The sequence below is a fragment of the Polyodon spathula genome, chromosome 24 (genome assembly GCF_017654505.1).
Source record: "Polyodon spathula isolate WHYD16114869_AA chromosome 24, ASM1765450v1, whole genome shotgun sequence".
Taxonomy (NCBI): Eukaryota; Metazoa; Chordata; class Actinopteri; order Acipenseriformes; family Polyodontidae; genus Polyodon; species Polyodon spathula.
The window spans coordinates 21,363,220-21,381,619 of NC_054557.1; the positions used below are offsets into that span (position 1 = coordinate 21,363,220).

Genomic DNA, 18,400 nt, shown 5'->3' on the forward strand with positions numbered 1-18,400 from the left:
TAATTTTTTAAAAACAAAGAATTTTAGGAAGAATCTTTTGTAGCAAAAGTTTTGCTTTTGTGGACGAGAAAAAAGTTACAAGAAACATTTACAATTATTTATTTTGAGCAATTTTTTTTTTTTTTGCAAAACTCAAAAAATGTCAATTCACAAGTATTCATGCCCTGACAAAGAAAATGAAATTAATAGCTAGTTGAGGCATTGTTAGCAATAATAACCTCTTTTAAACAATTAAGATATTTGTCAATGAGCTTTTGGCATGATTATTTAGTGATTTTTTTATTGTTTTTTTACCTTTCCTTAACCCAAAATTGAACAGTCTTAGAGACTATAAAAGGGTTAGGCATAGTGTGATTGCTATCATTACCAATAAGTCAATATGGGAACAAGTAAAGAGCTATCTGAAGACCTTTGGCAGAAAATTATTTATTGTCATAAAGCTGGAGAAGGATACTAGAAGATTTCCAAGCATTTGAGTATCCCAATTTCAACTACTGTTTCTATTATCAAGAAGTACAAGACTCATGGTACTGTCACAATGCTCCCTCGGTCTGGAAGAAAGAAGGTTCTTTCACCAAGAACAAGTAGAAGAATTGTGAGGAAGGTTAATAACAATCTGAGATTGACTGCCAAAGATATTCAAAGTGAATTGGCAGAAAGTCGGACTGGGGTTTCCATTTCAACCACAGGTCGAGTATTGCATGGTGAAGGTCTAAATAGCTGCAGGCCAAGGAAAAAGCCACTCTTTGGAAAAGGCACAAGGACAATGGCTGAAAGTGTGCAAAATGACTTTTGAATGATGGATATGAGTTCTGGTCAAAGGTTTTGTGGCGTGATGAAACAAAAATCGAGCTGTTTGGTTACTCTGATAGTCGTTACGTTTGGAGAAAGTCTGGTGAGGCGTACAAAGAAAAGAACTCCAGACCTACTGTCAAGCATGGAGGTGGTAATGTCCTTCTATGGGGCTGTTTTTCCTCTAATGGCACAGGAAATTTAGTTCCAAAACATGGTAAAATGAATTCCACAGCATACCGAAAGATATCGGCCAATCATCTGAAACCCTCCGCTACAAAACTTGGTTTAAGGTGCAACTGGACGTTCCAACACGACATGATCCAAAGCACACATCAAAATCTACTTCAGAATGGCTAAAGAAGAATAAAATCGAGGTTCTGGAATGGCAGAGTCAAAGGCCCGATCTAAATCCGATTGAGAATCTTTGGTCTGAGTTGAAGAAGGCTGTGCACAAGAGAAGTCCTCGGAATTTGAATGAACTGGAACAATTTTACGTTGCGGAATGGTCAAAAAATCACTAAAGAATCATGCCAAAAGCTCACTGACAAACATCCTAATTGTTTAAAAGAGGTTATTGTTGCTAAAGGTGCCTCAACTAGCTATTAATTTTATTTTCCTTGTCAGTATGAATACTTTTGAATTAGCATTTTTGAAAAAAAATGCTGAAATAAGTAATTGTAGACATCTATTTCTTGCAACTTTTTCATCCACAAAAGCAAAAGCTACAAAAGATTTTTCCTTTGTTTGAGAAATTTCTAGAAATTATAAATAATATATTATCATGATATTGACAGCGCCAATTGCTGTAGTCCCAGCTGTGGGATTGGGGAAAGTTTATGTGACTGACAGACCTGTTTAAACAAGCATATTCACAGCCGTGTCGGAATAATTATAGCTTGAAAATGCAATTCTGTGCTTAATCTAAAGCTGTGAGTTCCGTATGGCCACACATTCAGCTAGCTGCAAGAATTAATTAGGAACAACTGCTAATTGCCAAGCATAAGCACTTTTTTCAAATTACAAAGCCCTACCACCCAGCTGCTGTCTCCGCCATTAGGTCTCAAGATTTCAAAGACCAGTTTATAGAATACAGCTGTAGAGAGGCTTTGATTTTCCATGCTGATAAACTGACTTTGATGTGTTGTTTATTCCCCTTTCCCGTGTATGTCCTTCCTTCCTTTCCCAAAGGCATTTCCGAGGTGCAAATACAGCAGAAATCTCTTCATCTACAAAGACGAAAAACCTGTTTTAGCTCGAAACTTAAATAGATTTTTGAATGCAAAAATTAACAAGCTTGCTCAAGCAGGTGTCCCTCATTTTGATAAACCAATTAAACTAGCTGGCTGTGTAACAACAGCCCCCAAAAAAGCCGTTTATCAGTGTGCAGGGCCTCTGCCATGCCACACACTATAAAGCCCTGTATAGAACAACAAGCAGCTACCCAACGTGTCTATATGAAGTTCAACTCTAGTGCATTAGAGGGTTTAATCTGTATTTTCTGGTTCAGGAAATGTATATCAATGATGATAGACGTGGGTTCGTTTTGTAATATTTGAATGAATCGTTGATGATCGGTTGATGGCCCCCGGCACCCTGTCTGCTGCCTCCAGTGTATGTCCTAGCAGCAGCGTGTTTTCATTTGAAAGCTGTCTATGTGTTTGCTTGGTGCTGATTGCTTCTCTTGGGTGTGTAGGTGATTCTGCACTTCATGGTCGGCTCTCCCAGTGCAGCAGTCAGTCAGGACCTGGCACAGCTGCTGATTCAGGCAGGGCTTATGAGAAGGTAAGTGGGATTTGGATGCACGACGTATAGAGGAGGCACCCGTGCTTACCAGTTTATATCCACAGAACCTCTTATCCCACTGTGAGGACACTTGGTTAGGACATTCTTTTAACAAGGGCCATTGAGAGTATCACAGTCTGCACAAGGTCATCTTGGAGTGTTTTACAATCAATCAGTCTTTATTATTTATATAGTGCCTTTCAAAATAAATAGCTGAATGCTCTACACCTGTGTTCTTTTAGACATCATACAGTACCTCTCAGTCATTTTACACCATCACTAAATTCCTAATGGCTCCCACATAAACGGTTAACCCTTTACCGCCCTGGTTATGTTCCCATACCTGTTTAATGCCTATTTCCTCAATGTCAAATATATTGGTCAGAAATTGCTTTGTACGCATGTGGATTCTCACAGCTAAAACAAAGTACAGCTCGCCAGACATTTCAGGAACAAATAGAAAAAAACTTTAAAAAAAAACAATTATAAAAAATGTATATTTTAGTGTCATCAGAACTATTAAAACTCAGTAATGCTGAATCTAGGAATAGAAAAAGAAACTAGATTTCAATGACAAATGTTTCCACTGGAAGTATTGTTCAACATCTTCAAAATTGACATTGAAAATGGCTTCTAGTCAAAACTTTGTTAGTATTTCTAAATACTGATCGGGGCATTTTGATGGTATTATAATGCTGCCTAGTAAAAGCTACTGTAATACAGCGTTTTATTGCTTATTTGTAGTCTGCTCAGTTTATTTGAATTGATTACTGTATTTTGATATTGGCTTTGGAGGGAATGGTCAGCGACACAGAATGCAAATGTAAAAGTCTCAATTGATTAGCAGAGACAGGCGACTCTCAAAATGCTTTTGTTTCAGTTATTTTGTTTTCAAAATGGTTTACGTATCTTTTAGTTGTAAAACTACATTTTTTGCTGTGATCCAGTTGCAATGAAAGTTTGTATTGGGCTAAGCCTTTCTCTCTTTCTCTCCCAGTGAGGCCGGAGATGCCCCCTGCATCACCTCTGCAGGTTTCCAGTTCCTCTTACTGGACACAGCCTCCCAGCTCTGGTACTTCACACTGCAGTATCTCAAGACTGCCGAGGTAGGGCTAAGCCAACCCACATACACCCACCTCTCTGAGACATGGTACACTCCACAACCCAGATGTTTTTTTTTAAATCAGTGCTGATAAAGGCATTAGATAATTATCCCCTACCGGTGATGAAATCCTTTGCAAAGGGGGTATACTGGAACCATTCGTATGCACCTATGTCGCACATTTTTCCACATTGTCATGAAACTTGGTATGAGCATTATTTAGCATAAGTTATTGAAAGTGTTATATACTGATACAACATGGAGGTTTCTATCTGCCCATGCATCTGTCCATCTGTACGTTATTTTGCTTGTATGTGGAGAACTGCTTTGTGTTTTGTTCCGTACCTACTATTGATAGACGCCGTGGTCATTGGCGTTTTCATCAGACTGCTGGCTCTGATTTTTCATTTTCAGCTGTGGCTATAGGGGATGCAAGGTAAACACATGCTTGTTAGTTTTAGTACATTCAAGCAAAGAGGCTGTAATCACACTTTCTGTAACTATACCGGCTCCATATATTCCTTTTACTTTTAAATTACGCAGCAGGGAAAGTAGAAAACTTCTTTTCTTTTCTACTGTTGAAGATCTTTTAGTTCTCTTGTGTATGTTTTCTGCGTCACACACTATAGATGACAAGTCACTGCTCCCGCCACACTTTAGTGTATTCTACTGCTGCTGCCGGTCAGAATTCTGTTTTCTGTGTCTTGTGCTTGATTGTACTCTTAAAGGAAACCGTATTCATGTTTTTTGTAATTGCTCTTTTGAAATTGTTCTTTTCCGTTTATGGTACTTATTATTTGCACTTAATTAAATTTCCTGTTATAACCAAATATTAAGTTTAATTGCTCTTGGTTGTAATCACTCTGAAACATTAATTATTTACTTTTTTTTTTCTCTCTCATTTGAAATAGCTCCTACTACTGACTGATAGCATTTTATAACTGCTCTTATGTAATGTGATATATTGTAATGTGATACTTTTTAACAGCTGTACATCACCCTGGATAAGGGCATCTCCTAAGAAATAAATAGTAGTAATAATAATAATAATAATAATAATAATAATAATAATACTTCCTAATACCCAATCAGACCATGTGACCTGCAGCGCAGGAACCAGGATGCAGAAGTCTATCAGTAGCGCTATATTTAAAATATGTGCATATTCTGAATTAGGTCAGTTTAATTCATAACCAGTTAAAGGGTACATAAGGACCTTTTTGTTTTATTGTGTTACATGTTCCCATGTGTTGCTACAACTGCTTACGTAAGGTGTATGTGTGTTGTTTTTTTGGGATTTTTTTTTCTCACATTTTGACCACTTTTTTTAAACTTTTAAATTGCATTCCCTGCCTCAAGGTGGCTTCCCATGTACCTGCATGGGCCTGTCAGAACTACATTTCCCATAAAATAAAAAGGTCCTTATGTGCCCTTTTAATAAGGAGAATTAAGATTTGAATTCGGTATTTCTGCTGTGTTTGGAAGTGGCAGGTTTGTTGACGCTGCTGCTCCTTGTCGTTCTGCAGTCTCGAGGGATGGACCTGGTTGAAATCCTCTCCTTCCTGTTCCAGCTCAGCTTCTCCACTCTGGGCAGGGTAAGCACAGGAAGTGAAGGGGGGTGGGGGGGCAGTGGTGTAGTCGAGCCAGAACTTGCATAATAGTCAAGCTTAGTCACATGACTCCTCTAAAGCACAACTGTCCGCGTCAGCCAGCAGTCCTGTGCATTAGGAACTTCTTCTATTCCAAACTACTTATTTAAAAAGGCTGAAGACGACAGCAACCGTGCGTTGACTACGACTGCGTTCACAAACACAGCTCTTCCCAGAGTGTCATATAGTCAAGCGGCTACCGTAGCGACATTAACCATGACGATAACTCCACTTTCCATGTGGCATCCTCCACAGCTGTGCCAAAACATGGCTCAGACGTCATCGCTCTGCGGGCGACACACAGACACGTAAAGCACAGCGTTCTGACAAGATAGAGAAAGACACTTTGTGGAAATACTTGTAGAAGTTAGATAAATGCATTACCTATTACACGTGTTACTAGAAGCTCAGAATACAAATAAAATAAGAATTTGTATAATATTTCTTGTTTAAGAAAATCTTTATTTTAGTGGTGTTCTGTTACCATCAGATTTAGGGCTACACCTCTGGGGGAGATGACAGTAATTCCAGAAATGTATCTGCTCAAAATATGTGCTAAAATGTATTCAAAATTCAATTACAGCCAAACTGTGTGAATTCATTCACACAATGAATTGCAATAGGTATTGGGTTCGAGACCCAAAAATGTTGCCGCATGATACAGACTGTAGAGAGACTGGATTTGACAGGCTTTCCATTTCTAATATGCTTTTATTAAGTGACATGAACTGGGTTTATTAAATGTGTGCCAATAAACAAAGAGAGATTCTCAGGAGCTTGTCCCCATTGGCTGCTGTTATAATTAGGGCGGGACATCTCAACGTGGTAACAACAAAGGTTTGGCTGTATCTGTAATATGTAATTGTGCTAAAAGTTGGCAAGGACCTTTTTCAGAACGTGTTGTAAATATTGGAATCGTGGCCTGAAGCGACGCTGGTCTGTCTGTGTCTGTTTGTCAAGCTGTCAGTGTAGGTCTCGCTAACAGCTCTTAATTATGTATATTTATTTCATCCCAAACTCTAAATGGGCCAACATACAATTATCCTTAACTGCACAGCAAGACAGTCCTTGAAATCAATGTGCTTCAAGTTTCATTTCCTCACTCGAAATAGCTTTATTGACTTTCCAGTGAAATAAAGCTGATTGCAGTGGCACGTTGCAGCGAGAGAGATCGCGCTCATGCAAGTGTATTTCAATACTTAGGGATTCTGAGTTTAAAGTAATTTAGCAAACAAAATAACTTCACCATTTTGCACTTTTCATTAGCTACAGTGGTCTCAAATGTGCAGTTTTGAAAGAAACACATTACAACATACACATATTTTCTTTTGCAAAAATAAACACTTAACCTTCCTATGCTTTAGAAATACAGTCCCAGCTGCCTGATTTGAAGTTAGTAAAATCTTAATGACTTGACAAAGTGAACCCTAATTAATACGTAAAGCACAGGACAGAAACCAGAACCAAAGGACACATTTGGAAATTAAGTGTCTTAAGACAGAAGAGACACTGAGAGGGCGAGGGTATGGATGGGTTACCTAGCCATGATGCTGATGCTGAGTCCCCCCACTTGGCAAAGTTTTGAGGTCTAACAGCTACTAGGAACCGGATGAGCATAGATAGGCTGTATGGCTTCCTCTCGTTCATAAATGTCTTTTATATTTTTCTAAATTGTTAGAAAAAACTGCATTTCTCTAAAAGGATGGGGTCTGTGTCTCCCCCTCGTGGCAGCTAGTGGTAATATCATCTGCAACATCACTGAGACCTTTTTATGCAGCCTAGAGAGAAGATCATTTCAACTAATGCACCCTCTGAGATTAAAGGAGAACTTTGATTGGAAGACCCTGTGAGGCGTGTGAGTAAAAATGGATTTTCCAGACAGTGATTTATGTGTAAAAATTAAAATTTTATTTAATATTACACGGAAAAAAAAGGAAAATAATAAAGAAGTATGTGAGGGAGGGAGTGCTGGAGTAATCAAAAATAAGTCCTCTTCGCGCTCTGCTTAAATCCAAAAATAAAACAAAAAGGAATAAAAACAGAAAAGAGCCAAGTTAGTAAGGCCTCCGTTCGTGACACAGTCCAAACTTCCACGTACTTCCCTCCAGCCTTTTTTCCTCCGCCTCTATTCCTTAGGACCAACCCCGACAGTAGCACGTTCCCTTTAGTATGGAAACCCTGCCCCGGTAGTCAGTGGATCACCATTCCCAAACTGACAGGTATCCTTAATTTCACTTGACTCCAGTGGCTGGAATTTACATACTCGTACTTCCGCCCCTCACCAAGGTGCCGCCCCTCAAAAAGATGACTTTTGTCATGGTCACAAGACCTTGGTAAGGGAAGTCCCGAGTTGGTTTGATGCCTTCTACTGTTGGGAGGCTGAATTGCAGACCGAAACCCCTTTGACTCATCACAGACCCGTTCTTTTACAGCAGTTTTGTTGGGTTTTGTTTTTCAGGATTACTCTGTCGAAGGGATGAGCGACTCCTTGCTAACTTTTCTGCAGCACCTGCGTGAGTTTGGACTTGTATTTCAACGCAAGGTACATTAAAGGAACTCTGCTTGCACAACAACAAACTTTTGTATTGAGAGAAAATGCTCACGGTTATTTAGGGTAAATCCAGAATCTCACTTTTTTTTATATTAAAAATTGTATTTATTGGACCACACCATCCCTATTAAACGTACAGAGCGCAGCTACCTTTTATTGACCATCACATTGGATTATCTTCGCCAAAACATAATGGAAGTCACTGGGGAGAATTCCTATTGTAGCTCCCTTTCTGTAGGCATATAGACCTTCGTATACATCTTGTAACGTAATGGTCTCTATGTAAAGAATCATGCAGTTATGTTTAAATAATTTTTATAAACAAGATACTTTTATACTTTCTAGAAGTGTTCACATTTGGTAGAGGTTGAAAAAGTAGATATGTTTGTCAAAATAGGAACAAACTTTAGGAATCTGCACCAGGGATGTTTGCCTTTTTGTTCTTTTGTTCCTCGTTGGAATTTTAAGGGTTAATTAGGTATTGTTCCCGTGTCTGGTTACCAAAATTGAGGTACCGGCCTGTCAAGCGAATCACTCCAGTATTTAGTAAACTCGGACTTGATTTACTGTGTCTGTTTCAGAGGAAATCCCGCCGGTATTACCCAACACGCCTAGCCATCAATCTTGCTGCCGGCGTTTCAGGCACCTCTGTGGATGCCCATAACCAGGGCTTTGTTGTCGTGGAAACCAACTACAGGATCTACGCCTACACAGGTCAGAGAGAACAGGAAGTGGACCGTGGGTTAACAAGATTTGTAGTCGAAACTTTGATTATGTTTCTCCGACATTTTCCAATGATTGACTGTTCTTCCAGTTTATTAATAAATTATCTGAAGGGGTCTCGGAGTGGCTCAGGTGGTAAAGGCACGGCCGCGTTGTGTGCTGGGCGATTGTCAAGATGATTGCCCTTGTTGTCTGCCATAAGCAATAGATGTTCCCAAGCTACTGAACACTGGATGCCAGGGCTATGGCTGGACTCTGTTGTGCATGGCTAATAGGGGGCGCTGTTTGAGGTACCCCCAGGCAATCATCTTCCCTAACCCAGCGGGAAAGACGATGTAGGGCCCCTTGCTGATCTCAAGCCAAGATCAGCAACTCAGCTTGGCCGGGATCCATCCCCTGATTGCATGACTCTCCCTGCACTCCAAGCGTGGGAGATTGTAATGATGTCGTCTTGGTGTTCTGTGTTTCAGAATCGGAGCTGCAGATCGCCTTGGTGGCTCTCTTCTCAGAGTTGCTCTACAGATTTCCCAACCTGATTGTAGCCCAGGTGACCAGAGAAAGCGTGCAGCAAGCTATCGCAAACGGGATCACAGCCGAGCAGGTACTGAGTTTACTTTTTTTTTTCAGCATAGGTAAGCTGGGAATAGACCTTGCAGTTGCCTGGCCCAATGCAATGCAAAGGTTCCAGTTTGAAGTAGTTCTGGAGAAATGACAAATCATCCTGTTTTAATGATCAGTTTCAAGTGGAGATGTATTGTTTTGTTGTTGCAAGAACTAAATTTAACTATCAGCGGATAGGCAAGTGTGTGGTAAACGTGAAAATCATCTTAATTCAAGATCCTCCCTGAGGTTCTTGTTGAATTATTTAATTCTCTGCCTGTTTTTTTCAGTGCAATACAAGAGCAGCTATTTTACCCAAGTCATGCAACTGTTTTTGAGTCTGATTTCTGAAATGTGGCACTTATTACTTTGTATTTGATTCATTTGTTTAGATGTATGTCACACTGCAAATCGGCGAATGCATTTCCTTATCTCTTATTAGCTCTAGAAAAATATATTTGGTCCCCTTTTTTTCTTGTGCTTTTGATTCTTCACTTTGTTTGGAATATGCAAGTATTTCAAGGACAGATGACAAGTCGCTGCTTTTATCCCTTTCTGGGTACAGTGAAGGCACTGCGTTACAATTGACATTTTTCCATATATCTGAAGAATCCCTTGTGTAATTGTCATGAGACTTGGCATCGGCATTTACATCAGGGATATATGGAGGGGTCCATCAATTCATCCATCTGTATGTCACACTTAATGCTTTGCACAGGAACACTGTGCAACATTGCAATTTAAACATGGCATTGCTAACTCTTATTCTATACAATTCTGTACTTACTTTTGATGTGCGTCACGGTCAACTTTTCCATCATAGTGATCGCTCTGATTTTGAATATGCAGCCGTGGTGAGGGGGGTGGGTGGTGGTTGCTACTGACACGCTTGTTAGAAATGAATGTCTTGTCTTTTTTAGATCATCCACTTTCTCCGAACGAGAGCTCACCCAGTCATGCTGAAGCAGGTAGGCTCTAGTTTTTCGTACTCCTGTCATTGAGTATAAAAATACACCGTGTATTCTAACCAGTGCTTGCAATTCCCAGACTCCAGTCCTGCCTCCAACCATCACAGATCAGATTGCACTGTGGGAGCTGGAGAGAGACAGACTGCAGTTCAGTGAGGGTAAGACAGAAAGCTATGGAAACATATTAGTGTGTCTTTCAATAGTGTTGAAGGAAGGTCCAGCAAGATTTTAAATGTTACCAGTATTCCAGTTTGAGCCTTGGCTGGTACAAACTAGGGGCAGTCGAAAAGAAAAGTGACAGTCCACCTCCGGTACTGGGAGTCCACTGATCGCACGTCACGTGATTGCGAAGTAATCGTTCAGTTGGTGCAGACGCAACCTATTAACATGTCAGTTATGTTTGAGAACATTAATAGTAAAAAAAACTAAGCAGTTTTAAAATAGTGCACAAAGAGAAGTGTGTTACAAAGCAGTGCATTCACAAATAGAGCTCCAGACATGTGAATAGTTTTTGATGCCACTGTATAATATAAACTGCCCACCCAATTTGATCGGGCTCATACCGAGTTATGCCAGCGCCTGCTCTGATCACAGCTTTGACACATGGAATAGACCCCACAAGGTGATGGAATGTGAATCTCTTCTTTAGTTAATATTAGACTTGACTCTCTTAATCTTTTCCCTCTAAGTGTTTGTGGCCACAGCTGTCTCCCTTTATGACCACTTTCCCTTTGCTGATCCACTCTGGTGACTCCTGCAGCACCCTAGCCTGCCTGTCCTTGCTGCTGTAGCACCCACTTTTCAATGCTGTTGGGCAAACTGTTTGCAGTTGTGCTGCGGGGATCACATGCCACAACATCAACCTCATTTGCATCTCTAAATCCTGGCAAATCTAATTGGGTAGAGGGGTCCTAAGCCAAGCAGTATGTATAAAACTAAAGATGTTGATACTTAGGGGGCCTGTCTGAATGTTTGTTTCGACTGTAATAAACAAAACTATAGCTGTTGAAGCTAAAGGGAACAGGCTATATGTTTAGTGACCATGTGAAATATATTTGGAGCAGTGGAGATTGAAACTTGATAGTTTTGCTGTTTTATAACACTGCATTTCTCTTTTCAGGGGTTCTGTACAATCAGTTCTTATCGCAGGTTGATTTTGAGGTCCTGCGGAATCACGCCAAGGATTTGGGGGTACTGATCTGGGAGAACCCCCAAAACAGAGTCATGGTGGTGACCCAAGCCGGCCATTCAGACGTCAAGAAGTTCTGGAAAAGGCAGAAACATTAGCCCACACTGGAATCTTTTGTAATATATTTTTCAAACCTTGTTTTCATTTTTAAATATTGATATATAAAACAATTATAATGGAAAAAAAATGTTAACATTCAAAACTTATGCGATTGTGTAAGTGTTTTTGGTTTTCTGTGTTGGTTATATCTTGGGAACCTCTGATATAACTTGGCATCCTTGGCACGCATTCTTGAGGGTATACATTAATTTGTCCAGTTGACAGGTGTCTCTGATGGTATAAGACTACTGTAAGTTAATCTGTCTAATTGAAAATGGAGAAAGACTTTGGCTAGGCAAATACCATAAGAGACAGGTCTGCCGAACATATTTAAATAGTCTAATAGGTTAAAAAAAAGCAAATAACACATAATATTGAGACAATCAGATTTTATTCTGCAAGAATTCAACTGTCAACCTATTGAAAAACAGGTTGATTTTCCTAAATCGGCATTTTATTTTACTAAACTAAGTTTTGAGAAGGACAACATGGCTTTTTGTGAAAACGAAAGGGCGGTGGTTTGATATTTCGTATACAGCAGTATGTACTACTAATGTACGGGAGTTATATAGAATGCCACCTCAGCTCGAAAGCGGCATTCTATGTGAAATATTGAATCGAACTTCAGCATTAAAGCATGGTCATACAGGGAAAAAATGATGATAACTCAAAAACTGCTATGGTTATACCGAGTCTACTTTTCATCAATATTTCCAGGTCAAAATCCAGGGCTTATTGACTTCAATCCTTTAAGCTGTAGCAAACCCTGTACCAAACTCCATTCTTGATGAGCAGTGCTGTTCCCATGGTTGCCCTCCCCTCCCTGTGCAAGCAGATCACTCAGGTCTCACTCTGCTGAACAGGTAGCAAAGCACTCTTGGGGCAGGTTGAGTGAGCAAACAGTGCTGCTCAAAATCAAACTGGAGATGTAAAAATGTAATCAATTCTTTAAAAAATAATTACTAATTCTTTATGCGTCTCAAGCAAGTGTCTTCTACACACAGGTTTCTAAATTAATGAAACAGGTCTTTCATAGAAATTATTACCAGGCTCTCCTAGAGAGCCACAATCCAGTGGGTTTTACAGGTAACCTTTAAAACAGTCAATCTCTAAAGACTTGCAACAATTTTGTTCTGACTAGTTAAGCATTTGTTTAATTAGTACAAGTAATTTAGAGAGAATTTGGAACGAAAACCTGAACATCACGTAGCTCTCATGGACCACAGCTGACCCCTCCTCATTTAACTGAACAAATTAACTTGCTAAATTGAAATGTACATTCTTCAGAAATTGTTGATTAAGGGTTTCCTATAAAACCTGCTGGATTGTGGCTCTCCAGGACCAGCATTCGCCACCCCTGCACTAGGCAGCAGAGAACAAGCCCTGGCTTCTACTTTCCCATATGAGCCTGCAGGTGGGCTTGGAGACTTTCAAAGTCTTTGAAACCCTTTCCACACTCAACGCACAGAAACAGGGTCTGTTCGTTGTGGCTCTGTTGGTGCGTCTTGAGGTTGTGCGAGTGCTTGAAGCTCTTGTCGCAGTCGCTGCAGTGATACGGCCGCTCTCCAGTGTGAGTACGCTGGTGGGTTTTCAGCTGACCCAGCTGCTTGAACCCCCTCCCGCACTGCTCACAGCGGCACAGCACCTCCTCCGCGTGGATGCGGAGGTGCGATTTGAGGCTGTGGGAGTGCCTGAAACTCTTCCCGCAGTCGCTGCAGTGAAAAGGGGTGTCACCGTTGTGAATCCGCTGATGTTTGCCCAATGCCCCGGACTCCCTGAAATCCTTCCCGCATTCCAAGCAGTGATACGGCTTCTCTCCTGTGTGAACCCGCTGGTGGGACTGAAGGGCGGAGGACTGCCTGAAGCTCTTCCCGCAGTCGGAGCACCGGTAAGGGGTCTGGCCCGTGTGAATGAGTTTGTGCTGCTTGAGGTTCCCCATCTTGGAGAAGGTCTTTCCACACACCGCGCAGTCGTACGGTGGCTTGCTGGCGGGGCTCTGTCTCTTTGGCTGATCTTTCTTTAACGAGCGGAGATTCAGTGTCTTCGCGTATTCCTGGTGCCTCTTCAGAATGTGTTTCTCCAGGTGCTGCACTCCAGTGAAGGAGATTGCACACTGAGGGCACGGAAAGGACTGAGTTTCTTCTTCGGCCGCTATGACCCGGACAAATCCCAGCTCACTCCTGTCCCCTGCAATCTGGTCGAGTTCCGGGTCCAGCACCTCTGTTTTAACACAGAGCGGTTCCAGTTCGCAGGACTTTTCTTGATCTTGAACAGATGTCGGCTTCGGAAACGTTACAGGCTCCATCTTCAAACCCGCCTTTGTTTAATCCAGTGCCTGAATCTGAAAGAAAAAAAGTCAAAAATTGTGAACCAACATTTATCCCTGAGTAGCAGAGACTGGGTTTAAAATCCCTTGACAGCAATGCTGGAGGAAAGTATGTGCCTCACTGTCACTGTTTTGATGGTTTACTATTATTATTAATTTATTTGGCTGGTGCCTTCATCCAAGGCGACTCACAGGTTTTACAGGGCAGTACAGGGTTACAATGCAAAGTTAATATTTTAAATGCAGTATAGTTTACAGCAAGTACAATAATACTGCTTGAATAGAATATGATGCAACAAGTTAGGATTACAACAAGTTATATCTACAATGACACTAGTAGTGCGATAGTGCATTCGCGGAGGATCCAGTAACATTTAAAATCAGAGATGTCCAGCAGATGGCTGTTGAACCACATATGGCTCCTGATTTAGTGGCAGAGGAACCCATTTACATCCGTTAAAGGGCTGATTGTGAGACTAATAAATTAAGCAATTGCTTTTGTATTGTTAACGCAAGAGCCTGGTGGTGTGTTACAAATACTACTTTGATTAAGAAAGACTACAGTTTAAAATTAAGTTTTTCATTAACAAACATTATACACGTATTGGGCTTAATGTGGGGCAGAATCGACAGAAGTTACGTATTTATAATGTTTTCATTTATGTTGTATTTAGGTTAATCTCGATTGTACTGTGCTGTGTCGAACAACTCTCTTTTTGTAAACATACAAAAACGATGTAGCTTAATCATTTTTGTCTGCATTGGCCTGTTGTAAACCGTTTACATCTAGAATATAATGGGACAGGGCTATACGAGGTCCCTGTAAATATACAAAACAATTAACCAATGTTTCTATGCATATTCAAATAAAACATTAAACAACATTACATTGCGGTCTTTGCACTTTGCAGAACCTTATGTAAAAATGTATTCTGAATTGGTCAAAATGCAACATATCTTATCGGTGTGTTATCCACAGTATATTACCGGGACAAGCAAACTTACACAAACAAACAAACAAATAAATAAATAAAACGAAAAAACAGTGAACTGCACAGGTTTGATTATTCAGTTACCTTTTTTCTTCTTTTCTTTATTTTTTCCCGAACTCCCTCTACGTGCTTGAATTAAATAAAATTTAAAAACCACAGAGATGTACTAATATCGGCTGTTCTCGGCAATTTATATGAACACAATTTTAATAATAACGCCCCAAAACATTATATTTCCGGAACAAGAAAGCGGAAACGAGAATCACGACATCCCCTATATATCATTGGCTAATGTTTCGATTCTAGTTTATTCATACAGTGCTGATTGAGTAGAACCTCTGTTTTGCAGAACTATTTAACCAATTGTAAGCCAGGACTCAATTTGGGACCAACCCCTTTCTCTACATGGGTCCTCCCCATCTGCGGTCCTTAGCCAATGAGAGAGGCCGGAGGGAGGACGTGCACCTCCCTCCCATTCGGCAGTGACCTTATTTTAATGACGTTTTAGATGTATTACCAGTGAAGAGCAACAAAGACATTTTGCAGCTCCTCGTAAGGAGAAGTACGTCCCCTGAAATTTTCAATGTAATTCCAATGCAGTCTTTATTTCTTCAGTGGATGCACTTGAGCGCTTCACGCATGCTGTGGCACAAAATAATAATAATAATAATAATAATAATAAAAATAATAATAAAGAATTAAAAATCAGACCACAGCTATTGGTTCAGGTCATACCTCAAAATGGGCGAAAATGCTCCAGCGTGTTTGTAGTGGCAGTAAATGGATAATATTTGGATGACCATTGTGCTGTGCTTGTGTGACATTGTACTTGTGGGATGGTTTGATTATTAAAACCTTTGACTGTTTTTGAAGAGGGGGTGATTAACTATTCAGTATTCGGTATTATTATTTTATTTTTTTACTAATGCCGGATGTCTGGAAAAGGGGGATCCAACTTTGGTACATTGGTCCCGCTATGCCATGGCAGGGGTGGCGGTCTAGCAGGACTGATTCGAAGCAGACCGGTTGAGGTTATCCTGGAAGGATGCAGGGTCATTGCTGTTGCATTGCCTATGGGCATGAAGAAGGACACTGCCCAGAGTAGCAGAAGCTAGCATCCCAGGAAAAGCTGCCGCTGCCGGGATTCCTAGGGGAGGAGCTCGCAACCCAGCCCGATCACATTTTTTCCAGGACAAGGGCAACCAGAATGCTGCCCTCAACGATTCCTGGAGGCCAGGAAAAAAAATGGGACTGTTAGATGTTCCTGGAAGCTGCAGAGCCAAAGCCAGTGCTATTCTAACCCCAACCCCAACCCCAACCCTTACCCCAACCCTAACCTTAACCATAAGCAACCCAGCCCTAAAACCTAACCCTTAACAATCACCTGATGCCCTGGGGCCAGTTTTTCAAAACTTTGAATCTGGTAACAGTGATCCGGATTTTGTAATCCTGTATTTTGTGATCAGGATTACCTTTATCTGGATCATTTTGACCCGGTTCTTCAGAAAATGTCACTACTGGATGAAAATTGCCAATCCCTGTTTCAACAGGGGGCGATAGTACTTTTGGTGTTGTGCCAGAAGTTTCTGGATCTGATGGCCACAGCTTCCTCAGCCCTCCAGCTGGGGTTACTTCTAATGTGGCCACTTCAGGCGTGGCTCTATGCCTTCCAGCTACATCCCAGACGTGACAGACACTGTCGGCTGACCATGTCTCGTGTATGCTGGGAAGCCGTGTGCTGGTGGAGGCAAGCTTCTCACATGCATGAACGTGGAAGGATGGGGGTAATCCACAGCTGTCAGGTGGTGACGACGGACGCATCAAACTCAGGTTGGAATACAGTCTGGGCTGGCAGAGGAGTCCGTGGGTACCGGGCAGGCCATTGGACATTCCTGCACATAAATTCATTGGAGTTCATCGCTCTTTTACGCATTCCCGCCAAAACTGTTGCTCCCTGCTTTCCTAGAGAAAGTAAAGCGAGAAAAGGTGACAGTTCTTATGGTGGCCCCTAGATGACGCAGCAAAATCTGTTTTTCAAACCTTTGCCAACTGCTGCAAGGCCTGCCCTGGGAGATTACACAGTGCCTGGAACTCCTCAGTCAGGCGAGAGGCACCCTTTAGCACTCAGAACCAGGCAGACTCCAACTGTGGGTCTGGCCCCTGAACAGGACCGTCTGTCCACCTTAGGGCTCTCAGACGCAGTCGTCAGTACACTGCAGAACGCCAGGGACTCCTCCACAAGGTCGTTATACGCCTACAAGTGGAGGTATTTTTAAAAACAGTGTAGGACCAGAGGTCATAACTGCAAGATCTGCAAGATCTGCTAGAGGCGGGTAGAAAGGACGTCCTCCCCAAGGTGGACTCTCTGCAATACACAGTACATACTAACAAGAAAGAGAAAATGACCCAGGATATTTTACTATTACTTTTACAAATCAAACATATTATTTGTTTTCTTGTATTACAAAAATAAGATGAAATAACTATTAACTAACTATTCAGATGTTATTACTGTAATTTCCCAGCTTGTTCCACACAGTGTGATGATATGGGGTTATGGTGTGATGTGTGGCTGACAGGATTGCTGTCATTGGGAATTCAGGGGTCTGCTGGTTTGCTAATGTAGAGGAGCGAGCAGGCGAGGAGCTGGGAGCGAGTTTGGGAAGAGCACTATTAACATAACATTTCAGGTCTGCCGCCCCGTTTGGAGGTGGACACCTCATGTTATCTTCATTGTAATTGTAACCTCCTGTGAGCTGTTAGCTGTACCATTGCAGTGATCCTTTGCTGGTCACTGTAGTTTGCTGGTGTAGTGGTGAGTGCTGGTGACCTGCAGTGTCTCTGAAGTCTGTGTCCAGGGGTGTTTGTGCGATCTGGATCACTGTCAGGGGCAGCTCTCTCAGGGGTAACTCCTTGTAGGGTGTGACAGGATGACATCGTTGGCCCAGCTATAATCAGGAAGAGTCTCAGGAGGCAGAGAATGTTTATAAGCGCTACTGTGCATGTTTAATAATACATAAACAAAACACACAAACACTGGCACAGAACAAAAACAGTACAGTGGTCAAAATAAACAGTTATTCAAAACACTCACGAACGCAAACACGGATGCAAATACATTACAGTACAGCACAGAACACAAAACACTTACCTTCAGTGATATTCATTCTTCCCGTCACTAATTAATTCACCACCCATGATCGCCTTATATATATATATATATATATATATATATATATATATATATATATATATATATATATTCCCAAAACAGTTACTGTACTGATCATATGACTGTAACTAGGGGGACAAAAAAATAACCATGAAATGATTTGAAACATCTTGATGCTACACAGCTTTAAATATAAGAAACCAGGATACAATATTGCTTATCAGACAAACACGTGGCATTTCAAAAGAAATCCTTATTTGCATAGAAGACATTGACAGGTCATTCCAGTCCAGTGTTTGTTCCAGCCAATCTCTTAATTGCTGCCCACTAGGAATGGAGTTGTCTTTCATAATGGAAGGAAAGCTGCAACCTACCTTTAAGTGTAAGCAGCTTCAAAAGTCTTCCTCATAACTATTTCAATGCACGTGTGATCAAAATGGTTTGGGGTTATG

The 18,400-nt window shown here is 41.1% G+C and overlaps 2 protein-coding genes across 2 annotated transcripts in view; one reads left to right on the top strand and one right to left on the bottom strand.

Annotated features, from left to right (window-relative positions):
- Positions 1–11,528, top strand: part of gtf2h4 (general transcription factor IIH, polypeptide 4) — a 16,914-nt gene extending 5,386 nt beyond the window's left edge. Inside the window, exons 6-14 of the mRNA XM_041225855.1 lie at positions 2,489–2,577; positions 3,575–3,683; positions 5,206–5,274; positions 7,787–7,870; positions 8,461–8,593; positions 9,073–9,203; positions 10,123–10,170; positions 10,250–10,328; positions 11,291–11,528. Coding sequence (XP_041081789.1) covers positions 2,489–2,577; positions 3,575–3,683; positions 5,206–5,274; positions 7,787–7,870; positions 8,461–8,593; positions 9,073–9,203; positions 10,123–10,170; positions 10,250–10,328; positions 11,291–11,457 — 909 coding nt within the window. The 3' untranslated portion in view covers positions 11,458–11,528. The remainder of the gene's footprint in view (positions 1–2,488; positions 2,578–3,574; positions 3,684–5,205; positions 5,275–7,786; positions 7,871–8,460; positions 8,594–9,072; positions 9,204–10,122; positions 10,171–10,249; positions 10,329–11,290) is intronic.
- A 167-nt stretch (positions 11,529–11,695) lies between these two features.
- Positions 11,696–15,041, bottom strand: LOC121298707 (zinc finger protein 239-like). The gene is made up of 2 exons (XM_041225904.1): positions 14,861–15,041; positions 11,696–13,799 (listed from the first exon to the last, which is right to left on the bottom strand). The coding sequence occupies exon 2, from the start codon at positions 13,761–13,763 to the stop codon at positions 12,849–12,851; it is 915 nt and encodes a 304-aa protein (XP_041081838.1). The 5' UTR covers positions 13,764–13,799; positions 14,861–15,041; the 3' UTR covers positions 11,696–12,848.
- Positions 15,042–18,400: the final 3,359 nt, after the last annotated feature.

Bases quoted from the DNA above. Each gene is read 5' to 3' on its own strand.
- LOC121298707 (XM_041225904.1), bottom strand. From the start codon at position 13,763: ATGGAGCCTGTAACGTTTCCGAAGCCGACATCTGTTCAAGATCAAGAA.